This window comes from Coregonus clupeaformis, unplaced genomic scaffold, assembly GCF_020615455.1.
Source record: "Coregonus clupeaformis isolate EN_2021a unplaced genomic scaffold, ASM2061545v1 scaf0062, whole genome shotgun sequence".
Taxonomy (NCBI): Eukaryota; Metazoa; Chordata; class Actinopteri; order Salmoniformes; family Salmonidae; genus Coregonus; species Coregonus clupeaformis.
The window spans coordinates 12,501-25,000 of NW_025533517.1; the positions used below are offsets into that span (position 1 = coordinate 12,501).

A 12,500-nucleotide genomic window follows, 5' to 3' on the forward strand; every position below is an offset into this window, starting at 1 on the left:
ACTGTCATTCCATACGCACATCACCTCCTATAAATATATTGGTATAAGGCTGATCACTGTCATTCCATACCCACATCACCACCTATAAATATATTGGTATATGGCTGATCACTGTCATTCCATACCCACATCACCACCTATAAATATATTGGTATAAGGCTGATCACTGTCATTCCATACCCACATCACCACCTATAAATATATTGGTATAAGGCTGATCACTGTCATTCCATACCCACATCACCACCTATAAATATATTGGTATAAGGCTGATCACTGTCATTCCATACCCACATCACCACCTATAAATATATTGGTATAAGGCTGATCACTGTCATTCCATACGCACATCACCACCTATAAATATATTGGTATAAGGCTGATCACTGTCATTCCATACCCACATCACCACCTATAAATATATTGGTATAAGGCTGATCACTGTCATTCCATACCCACATCACCACCTATAAATATATTGGTATAAGGCTGATCACTGTCATTCCATACCCACATCCCCCACCATCAGTCTAAAGTTAAATCTAGAATTGGTTTCCTTCACCAACTCTGCCAAGCACACCCTTGTAAAAAGGAGCGTCCTGCCGATCCTGGACTAAGGAGGATGTAGTTCACAGGGTTGACCCTAAAACCTCCCTCAATAAACTAGACATCATTTACCACACTGCCATCCACTTTGTTACCAGTGCCCCCTTCAACACTCCTCATTGTGACCTTTACCCCCTGGTCAACTGTCCCTCGTTACGTACACGACACCAGACCCACTGGTCCCAAGTCCCTCATAGGCAAGTCCCCCCTCTATCTCAGCTCACTCCTCAACATCTCCACTACCAAAAGCAACCTCTGGTAGATGTATTACACTGGTCATTCCCAAAGCCAGCACTTCCTTTGGTATTGTATTACACTGGTCATTCCCAAAGCCAGCACTTCCTTTGGTATTGTATTACACTGGTCATTCCCAAAGCCAGCACTTCCTTTGGTATTGTATTACACTGGTCATTCCCAAAGCCAGCACTTCCTTTGGTATTGTATTACACTGGTCATTCCAAAAGCCAGCACTTCCTTTGGTATTGTATTACACTGGTCATTCCCAAAGCCAGCACTTCCTTTGGTATTGTATTACACTGGTCATTCCCAAAGCCAGCACTTCCTTTGGTATTGTATTACACGGGTCATTCCCAAAGCCAGCACTTCCTTTGGTATTGTATTACACTGGTCATTCCCAAAGCCAGCACTTCCTTTGGTATTGTATTACACTGGTCATTCATTCCAGTTTCCCGCCGCCAACGACTGGAACGAGCTTCAAAAGACCCTCATTCATCCCCCCAGACTCCTCCTAAACCATATTAACTGAGCTGCTGTCTGATCAATGTACCTGCTGATCATTAAGTCTGCTGCGTTGCCTTGTCATTATCTACCTACAACATATCTGGCTGGCTACAAACATACTTTCAAGCCATTTTTCTCAGTTTCATTGTTGGCATCGTTACTGTGTTTGGCCTATGTAGTGCAGTAGAGATGGAAGATTATGGGTGAAAAGTGGTGGTTGGGCAGAGCAGAACACACTGCCTACCTGTCTGTCTACCTGTCTGCCTACCTGTCTGTCTACCTGTCTGTCTGTCTACCTGTCTGCCTACCTGTCTGTCTACCTGTCTGTCTGCCTACCTGTCTGTCTGCCTCTCTGTTTATTGAGTGTTGCTGAATGTTAACACTAATACTTTTAGACACACACACACACTCACTCCAAACAGATCCAACTCTCAACCCGACGAGCCACACACATACAGAGAATATTACTCAACTAGAAGATTACTCATTTTGGGGGGTTTCATTTTCTTCTGTCAGATAATCTGGGGGGGGGGAATAAAGTCATTAGAAAAACAGATTCATATTATTCGTCTGCCGCCTCGTCCTGTTTGGAGATGAGATTAATAATGATCTGAGCAGAGTTGTATCATCTGTACTCAGGGTTTTTTGAGGAGTCTGAACAGATTAGCTGTTGTTATACTGGCATAGTCCCAAATGGCACCCTATTCCCTATACAGCACACTACTTTTGACCAGAGCCCTATTGACTTTGGTCAAAAGTAGTGCACCTATTAAGTATTCAAACACTGTTGTCGCCAAATGTAGGCTTCAGTCTGAATCCATGAATGTGTCTAATCAGTGTGCGTGTGTCTCTAGGTGGTGATGAGTGGAGGCGGAGGGGTCAGGTGTTAACCCTGCTAGCTGAACAGGCTCTTCAGGCGCTGGACTTCAAGACCTCCTACATACACTGTCAGGACCTCATGGCCTCAGGTGGGTTACAACGCTGTAGTAGTGTTGTAGTAATGGTATTGTAGTGTTGTAGTATAGTTGTAGTATAGTTATAGTAATGTTGTCACTTTAACTCTACCCACATGTACATATTACTTCAACTACCTCAACTAGCCGGTGCCCCCGCAAATTGACTCTGCACCGGTACCCCCCTGTATATATAGCCTCCCTACTGTTATTTTATTTGACTTCTGCTCTTTTTTTCTCAACACTTTTTTTGTTGTTTTATTTTTACTTTTTTGTTAAAAATAAATGCACTGTTGGTTAAGGGCTGTAAGTAAGCATTTCACTGTAATGTCTGCACCTGTTGTAGTCGGCGCATGTGGCCAATAAAATTTGATTTGATTTGATGTTGTAGTAACACTGTAGTGTTGTTGTAGTAACCTTGTAGTAGTGTCGTAGTAATGTAATGTTGTAACTTAGTGGTGTGGTACTGTTGTAGTAACATAGTACTGTAATAGTGTTGTATTAACGTTGTAGTCATGTTGTAGTATCACTGTAGTAATTATTTATAAAGCATTTTTTACATCAGCAGATGTCACAGCGCTGTACAGAAACCCAGCCTAAAACAACAGCAATGCAGATGTAGAAGCACGATGGCTAGGAAAAACTCCCTAGAAAGGCAGGAACCTAGGAAGAAACCTAGAGAGGAACCAGGCTCTGAGGGGTGGCCAGTCCCCTTCTGGCTGTACTGGGTAGAGAGGAACCAGGCTCTGAGGGGTGGCCAGTCCTCTACTGGCTGTACTGGGTAGAGAGGAACCAGGCTCTGAGGGGTGGCCAGTCCTCTACTGGCTGTACTGGGTAGAGAGGAACCAGGCTCTGAGGGGTGGCCAGTCCTCTTCTGGCTGTGCCGGGTAGAGAGGAACCAGGTTCTGAGGGGTGGCCAGTCCTCTACTGGCTGTACTGGGTAGAGAGGAACCAGGCTCTGAGGGGTGGCCAGTCCTCATCTGGCTCTACTGGGTAGAGAGGAACCAGGCTCTGAGGGGTGGCCAGTCCTCTACTGGCTGTACTGGGTAGACCAGAGGAACCAGGCTCTGAGGGGGTGACCAGTCCTCTACTGGCTGTACTGGGTAGAGAGGAACCAGGCTCTGAGGGGTGGCCAGTCCTCTACTGGCTGTACTGGGTAGAGAGGAACCAGGCTCTGAGGGGTGACCAGTCCTCTACTGGCTGTACTGGGTAGAGAGGAACCAGGCTCTGAGGGGTGGCCAGTCCCCTTCTGGCTGTACTGGGTAGAGAGGAACCAGGCTCTGAGGGGTGGCCAGTCCTCTTCTGGCTGTACTGGGTAGAGAGGAACCAGGCTCTGAGGGGTGGCCAGTCCTCTTCTGGCTGTACTGGGTAGAGAGGAACCAGGTTCTGAGGGGTGGCCAGTCCTCTACTGGCTGTACTGGGTAGAGAGGAACCAGGCTCTGAGGGGTGGCCAGTCCTCTACTGGCTGTACTGGGTAGAGAGGAACCAGGCTCTGAGGGGTGGCCAGTCCTCTACTGGCTGTACTGGGTAGAGAGGAACCAGGCTCTGAGGGGTGACCAGTCCTCTACTGGCTGTACTGGGTAGAGAGGAACCAGGCTCTGAGGGGTGGCCAGTCCTCATCTGGCTCTACTGGGTAGAGAGGAACCAGGCTCTGAGGGGTGGCCAGTCCTCTACTGGCTGTACTGGGTAGACCAGAGGAACCAGGCTCTGAGGGGTGGCCAGTCCTCTTCTGGCTGTGCTGGGTAGAGAGGAACCAGGCTCTGAGGGGTGGCCAGTCCTCTACTGGCTGTACTGGGTGGAGAGGAACCAGGCTCTGAGGGGTGACCAGTCCTCTTCTGGCTGTACTGGGTAGAGAGGAACCAGGTTCTGAGGGGTGGCCAGTCCTCTTCTGGCTGTGCTGGGTGGAGAGGAACCAGGCTCTGAGGGGTGGCCAGTCCTCTACTGGCTGTACTGGGTAGAGACTATAACAGTACATGGCCATTAAGGCCAGATCGTTCTTCAAGATTGGTTTAAACGTTCATAGATGACCAGCAGGGTCAAATAATAATCACAGTGGTTATAGAGGTTGCAACAGGTCAGTACATCAGGAGTATACTTAAGATCACACAGGACACCAGATAAGACAGGAGAATAACACCAGATATAACAGACTGACCCTAGCCCCCCGGCACATAGACTACTGCAGCATAGATACTGGAGACTGAGATGGGGGGGGTCGGGAGACACTGTGGCCCCGTCCGACGATACCCCCGGACAGGGCCAACCAGGCAGGATATAACCACACCCACTTTGCCAAAGCACAGCCCCCACACCACTGGAGGGATATCAACAGACCACCAACCTACTACCCTGAGACAAGGCTGAGTATAGCCCACCAACCTACTACCCTGAGACAAGGCTGAGTATAGCCCACCAACCTACTACCCTGAGACAAGGCTGAGTATAGCCCACCAACCTACTACCCTGAGACAAGGCTGAGTATAGCCCACCAACCTACTACCCTGAGACAAGGCTGAGTATAGCCCACCAACCTACTACCCTGAGACAAGGCTGAGTATAGCCCACCAACCTACTACCCTGAGACAAGGCTGAGTATAGCCCACCAAGATCTCCCCCACTGCACGAGCCCAATGGGGCGCAAAAACAGACAGGGAGATCACGTGTTTGACTCCACCCACTCAAGTGACTCCACCCCTCCTAGGGACGGCATGGAAAGCACCAGTAAGCCAGTGACTCAGCCCCCGTAATAGGGTCAGAGGCAGAGAATCCCAGTGGAGAGAGGGGAGCCGGCCAGGCAGAGACAGCAAGGGGGGTTCATCACACAGTGCCTTGCCGTTCACCTTCGCACCCCTGGGCCAGACTACACTCAATCATAGGACCTACTGAAGAGATGAGTCTTCAGTAAGGACTTAAAGGTCGAGACCGAGTCCGCGTCTCTCACATGGATAGGCAGACCATTCCATAAAAATGGAGCTCTATAGGAGAAAGCCCTGCCTCCAGCTGTTTGCTTAGAAATTCTAGGGACAATAAGGAGGCCTGCGTCTTGTGACCGTAGCGTACGTGTAGGTATGTACGGCAGGACCAAATCAGAGAGATAGGTAGGAGCAAGCCCATGTAATGCTTTGTAGGTTAGCAGTAAAACCTTGAAATCAGCCCTAGCCTTAACAGGAAGCCAGTGTAGAGAGGCTAGCACTGGAGTAATATGCTTTTTTGGGGGGGTTCTAGTCAAGATTCTAGTAGCTTCTCTGCATCGTTTTTAGCACTAACTGAAGTTTTAGTGCTTTATCCGGGTAGCTGGAGAGTAGAGCATTGCAGTAGTCTAATCTAGAAGTGACAAAAGCATGGATTAGCTTTTCTACATCATTTTTGGACATAAAGTGTCTGATTTTTGCAATGTTAAGAAGATGGAAAATAGCTGTTCTTTAAATATTTTTGATATGTCTGTCAATAGCGAGATCAGGGTCCAGAGTAACATCGAGGTCCTTCACAATTTTATTTGAGACGACTGTACAACCATCAAGATTAACTGTCAGATCCAACAGAAGATATCTTTGTTTGTTGGGACCTATAACTAGCATCTCTGTTTTGTCCGAGTTTAAAAGTAAAAAATGTGCCGCCATCCACTTCCTTATGTCTGAAACACAGGCTTCCAGGGTCGGCCATTTTGGAGCTTCATCATGTTTCATTGAATGTCCAGCTGTGTGTCGTAGCATAGCAGTTAAAGTTGACATTGTGTTTCCGAATGAGAGAGAGAAATAATAAAGTAATTAGTAGTAAAGCATAAAGTGCCTTGACTTTTTCCAAATGTTGTTACAACCTTATTCAATTTTTCTCATCAATACCCCGTAATGACAAAGGAAAAACAGGTTTTCAGACAATTTTGCAAATGTATTAACAATAAAAAACAGAAATACCTTTTTTACATAAGTATTCTGACCCTTTGCTATGAGACTCGAAAATTTAGCTCAGGTGCATCCTGTTTCCATTGATCATCCTTGAGATGTTTCTACAACCTGATTTGGAGTCCACCTGTGGTAAATTCAATTGATTGGGCATGATTTGGAAAGGCACACACCTGTCTATGTAAGGTCCCACAGTTGACAGTGCATGTCACAGCAAAAAGCAAGCCATGAGGTCGAAGGAATTGTCCATAGAGCTCCGAGATAGGATTGTGTCGAGGCACAGATCTGGGGATAGGTACCAAAACATTTCTGCAGCATTGAAGATCCACAAGAACACAGTGGTCTCCATCATTCTTAAATGGAAGAAGTTTGGAACCACCAAGACTCTTCCTAGAGCTGGCCCCCGGCCAAACTGAGCAATCGGGAGAAGGGCCTTGGTCAGGGAGGTGACCAAGAACCCAATGGTCACTCTGACAGAGCTCCAGAGTTCCTCTGTGGAGATGGGAGAACCATCTAGAAGGACAACCATCTCTGCAGCACTCCACCAATCAGGCCTTTATGGTAGAGTGGCCAGACGGAAGCCACTCCTCAGTAAAAGCCACATGACAGCCCGCTTGGAGTTTGCCAAAAGGCACCTGAAGAGACTCAGACTATGAGCAACAAGATTCTCTGGTCTGATGAAACCAAGCTTGAACTCTTTGGCCTGAATGCCAAGCGTCAGGTCTGGAGGAAACCTGGCACCATCCCTACGGTGAAGCATGGTGGTGGCAGCATCATGCTGTGGGGATGTTTTTCAGCGGCAGGGACTGGGAGACTTGTCAGGATCGAGGCAAAGATGAATGGAGCAAAGTACAGAGAGATCCTTGATGAAAACCTGCTCCAGAGCGCTCAGGTCCTCAGACTGGGGTGAAGGTTCACCTTCCAACAGGACAAAAACCCTAAGTACACAGCCAAGACAACGCAAGAGTGGCTTCGGGACAAGTCTCTGAATGTCCATGAGTGGCCCAACCAGAGCCCGGACTTGAACCCGATCGAACATCTAGGTAACAACACATCTGCCACGCTGATCCTCAACACGGGGGCCCCTCAGGGGTGCGTGCTCAGTCCCCTCCTGTACTCCCTGTTCACCCATGACTGATTGGCCAGGCACGACTCCAACACCATCATTACGTTTGCCGACGACACAACAGTGGTAGGCCTGATCACCGACAACGATGAGACAGCCTACAGGGAGGAGGTCAGAGACCTGGCCGTGTGGTGCCAGGATAACAACCTCTCCCTGAACGTGACCAAGACAAAGGAGATGATTGTGGACTACAGGAAAAAAAAGAGGACTGAGCATGCCCCCATTCTCATCGACGGGGCTGTAGTGGAACAGGTTGAGAGCTTCAAGTTCCTTGGTGTCCATATCACCAACGAACTATCATGGTCCAAACACACCAAGTCAGTTGTGAAGAGGGCACGACAAAGCCTATTCCCCCTCAGGAGACTGAAAAGATTTGGCATGGGTCCTCAGATCCTCTAAAAATTCTACAGCTGCACCATCGAGAGCATCCTGACTGGTTGCATCACCGCCTGGTATGGCAACTGCTTGGCCTCTACCCTGGTACAGAGGGTAGTGCGTACGGCCCAGTACATCACTGGGGCCAAGCTTCCTGCCATCCAGGACCTCTATACCAGGCGGTGTCAGAGGAAGGCCCTCAAAATTGTCAAAGACTCCAGTCACCCTAGTCATAGACTGTTCTCTCTGCTACCGCACGCAAGCGGTACCCGAGTGCCAAGTCTAGGTCCAAAGACTTCTACAGCTTCTACCCCCAAGCCGTAAGACTCCTGAACAGCTAATCATGGCTACCCGGACTATTTGCACTGCCCCCCACCCCATCCTTTTACGCTGCTTTTACTCTGTTAATTATTTATGCATAGTCACTTTAACTCTACCCACATGTACATATTACTTCAACTACCTCAACTAGCCGGTGCCCCCCGCACATTGACTCTGCACCGGTACCCCCCTGTATATATAGCCTCCCTACTGTTATTTTATTTTACTTCTGCTCTTTTTTTCTCAACACTTTTTTTGTTGTTGTTTTATTTTTACTTTTTTGTTAAAAATAAATGCACTGGTGGTTAAGGGCTGTAAGTAAGCATTTCACTGTAATGTCTGCACCTGTTGTATTCGGCGCATGTGGCCAATAAAATTTGATTTGATTTGATCTATGGAGAGACCTGAAAATAGCTGTGCATCAACGCTCCCCATCCAACCTGACAGAGCTTGAGAGGATCTGCAGAGAAGAATGGAAGTAACTCCCCAAATACAGGTGTGCCAAGCTTGTAGCGTCATACCCAAGAAGACTTGAGGCTGTAATTACTGCCAAAGGTGCTTCAACAAAGTACTGAGTAAATGGTCTGAATACTTATGTAAATGTCATGTTCTTTTTTGTTTGTATTTTTTTATACATTTGCAATAATTTCTGAACCTGTTTTTGCTTTGTCATTATGGGGTATTGTGTGTAGATTGATGAGGGGGAAGAAACAATTTAATCCATTTTAGAATAAGGCTGTAACGTAACAAAATGTGGAAAAAGTCAAGGGGTCTGAATACTTTCCAAATGCGCTGCATATAGTGAAAACAATAGAGGTCGTATAACGTAACTTTGAGGAATAACAAAACCTACCATTGATTTGTCAAAGGACAAACCATCCACAGAGACGAACTGATATCTTTCCGACAGATAAGATCTAAACCAGGCAAGAACTTGTCCGCGTAGACCAATTAGGGTTTCCAATCTCTCCAAAAGAGTGTGGTGATCGATGGTTTTAAATGCGCCACTAAGATCTAAGAACATGAGGACAGAAGCAGAGCCTTGGACTGAAGCCATTAAAGGTAATTTACCACCTTCACAAGTGCAGTCTCAGTGCTATGATGGGGTCTAAAACCAGACTGAAGCATTTCGTATACTTTTTTTGTCTTCAGGAAGGCAGTGAGTTGCTGCACAACAGCTTTTTCTAAAATGTTTGAGAGGAATGGGAGAGTCGATATAGACCGATTTTTTAAAAGTTTTTACAATCATCCAGGTTTGTGTTTTTCAGAGGTTTTATATATTTTTTTACTGCCACTTTTAGTGAGTTTGGTTCACATCCGGAGGATAGGGAGTCATTTACTATGTTCAACATAGGAGGGCCAAGCACAGGAAGTAGCTCTTTCAGTAGTATAGTTGGAACAGGGTCCAGAATGTGTCGAGAGATACAGGATTAAACAACTGGAGTGTCTCCATTGATCCCAGGTCCAGTTCTGTGCAGATTCAGGACAACTGTGTTTCGGAGAAATATGCATATTCAAAGAGGAGTCTGTAATTTGCTTTCTAATGATCATGATCTTTTAGTCGAAGAAGTTAATGAAAATCATCACTGCTGAAGTGAAGGCCAACCTCACTTGGGGAATGTGGCTTTTTAGGTAGCATTGTGACAGTATCAAAAATGACATTTGGATTGTTTTTTCCCCCTCCTCAATCAGGTTGGAAAAGTAGGCTGATCGAGCAGCAGTGAGGGCTTTATGAAATTGCACGGTACTAGTCGGAAGACTTCCAATTTGGTGGAGTGCCATTTCTGTTCCAATTTCATGGAAGTCCTTTAGGGCTCTGGTATTTTCTGTATACCTTTATTCTGTTTCTTGTGACAAATGTTTTTTGTTTTTAGGGGTGCGACTGCATCAAGGTTATTACGCAAGGTTACATTTAGATCCTCAGCTTGGTGGTTAACTGATTTTTATACTCCGACATCCTTGAGTAGGTGGAGGGAGTCTGGAAGGGCCTCTAGGGGTCTTTGGGTTGTCCGATAATTTATTGCGCGACTTTTGATGATCCTTGGTTGGGGTCTGAGCAGATTATTTGTTGCGATTGCAAACGTAATAAGATGGTGGTCCGATAGTCCAGGGTTATGAGGAAAAACATTTTGATCTACAATATGTATTCCACGGGACAAAACCAGATCCAGGGTATGACTGTGGCAATGAGTAGGTCTGGAGACATGTTGGACAAAACCCACTGAGTTGATGATGGCTCCCAAAGCCTTTTGGAGTGGGTCTGGGGACTTCTCCATGTGAATATTGAAGCCACCATAAAAGTGAATATTGTCTGCCATGACTACGAGGTCTGATAGGAATTCTGGGAACTCAGTGAGGAACTCTGTATACGGCCCAGGAGGCCTGTAAGCAGTAGCTATAACAAGATGATTGAGTAGACTGCATAGATTTCATGACAGAAAGAGGGCCAGTTATCTACAAATTCTATATTTTGGGAGGGGCAGAAAACAGTTTTTCAACCAGCGATTGAGTTGTGCGATTCTGTTGTAGAGCTCATCAATCCCCCTAACTGGAAGTGGGCCAGAGACAATTACTCGATGCCGACACATCTTTCTAGCTAAGTTAGACGCGGAAGTTATGTTGCACTTGGTGACTTCTCACACTCCTATTAAACACAACCAGAATGACAGAGACACTCCTATTAAACACATGATGAAACGTTAGTAATTACTGTAGTATTAGATGGAGTGTAGATTTACCACATAGGGCCCGATGCATTTAAACGTATGAAATCAAGAGCAAACACTTTGTTAAGAGAGGAAAAAAAGCCATCTCCACTGGCGGGAGTTTGGAGAGCTTAAGTGCATCTTCGCCACAGTAATAATTCATTTTAAACAAATTCCAAATGCTTAATAAGTAAATTATGAATATCAAGCAATTGTTACGTACCAAAATACCAGTAGGCCTATTCTAGTAATTGTTGCCCCATTGCTGATGAGCTTGCAAAGTATTGTTGCATATTTATTTATTATGGCAATCCTCTCTTCCTATAATTTGACGTTTGCGCTACACCCGATCCGATATCTCTACAGCAAATCAGCAATCTGTTTGCTAGCTCACCACCCAACCTGGGTTGATTGACAGTTTGCTGGTCCAATCAGAGCGCCGAGTGTGCGTTGCACTAGCTCCTCATTACACACCACGGACCAACAATTATTCTTTACATCAACAACATAGGAATCACTACAAAACGTATTGTATGACCTCTTATACACAATATTAGGCCCAGCCTTTGGAACTTTGGTTTTCCTACATATGGCTACTATATTGTGATCACTACATCCGATGGATCTGGATACTGCTTTCAAGCAAATTTCTGCAGCATTAGTAAATATGTGATCAATACATATTGATGATTTCATTCCTGTGCTGTTTTTAACTACCCTGGTAGGTTGTCTGATAACCTGAACCAGGTTGCAGGCACTGGTTACAGTTTGAAGCTTTTTCTTAAGTGGGCAGCTTGATGAAAGCCAGTCAGTATTTAAGTCACCCAGAAAATATACCTCTCTGTTGATATCATACATTATCAAGCATTTCACACATTTTATCCAGCTACTGGCCGTTAACACTTGGTGGTCTATAGCAGCTTCCCACAGAATGGGCTTTAGGTGAGTCAGATGAACCTGTAACCATATTACTTCAACAGTATTTAACATGAGATCCTCTAAGCTTTACAGGAATGTGGTTCTGAATATAAACAGCAACACCTCCACCATTGGCATTTCTGTATTTTCTGTAAATGTTATAACCTTATATTGCTGCCACTGTATCATCAAAGGTATTATCTAAGTGAGTTTTCGAGATGGTCAGAATATGAATGTCATCTGGTACTAGCAAATTATTGATTTCATGAACCTTGTTTCTTAAGCTACATATGTTAACGTGGGGGTAAAAAAATATGCATACAATAGCTATAGGATCAGCAGAAGCATTCAGGGCAGTTAGAGGGATATACATTTGGTTACTTACATTGTGTCTACCAACTCCCCTGGTATAATGTACATTTGCTAAAGCATTATGACAACAAAGCGTCACAATGGTAGGGATTAACTGAGCTGGGCTTGGGTCATAGGTAAGTCATTGTCTCAACGCAGCCTTATAATGCTGTGAAAGGATCCAGGAACCCAAATGATTTGGGTGGATCCCATCATCCTTATAAAACATGTTTTGTTTCCAAAAGGTATCGAAATTGTCAACAAAGTTATACCCATTGAGCTGCAATAATCACATAGCCAGTTGTGAAGAGAGAGAATCCTGCTAAAGCGTACAATGCCACGATTCAGAGAGGGCACAGGGCCAGATATGATGGGTCTTTTATTAGTATCTAGCAGAGTCAATCAGCTCTTTTTAAAATCCACTTTCAACTGTTCAGAGCTGCCCTTCATAATGTCATTAAAACCCACATGGACTACGATAGAATCAATTTCCATGTTCTGA

General features: G+C 45.5%; 1 protein-coding gene across 1 annotated transcript in view; it reads left to right on the top strand.

The window, feature by feature from the left end:
- nbas (NBAS subunit of NRZ tethering complex) overlaps window positions 1–12,500 on the top strand; it is a gene marked incomplete at its 5' end in the record, with an annotated part of 175,661 nt that overhangs the window by 2,529 nt on the left and 160,632 nt on the right. The window contains one exon of the mRNA XM_045212901.1: window positions 2,202–2,315. Within this exon, the coding sequence (XP_045068836.1) occupies window positions 2,202–2,315 (114 nt within the window). The remainder of the gene's footprint in view (window positions 1–2,201; window positions 2,316–12,500) is intronic.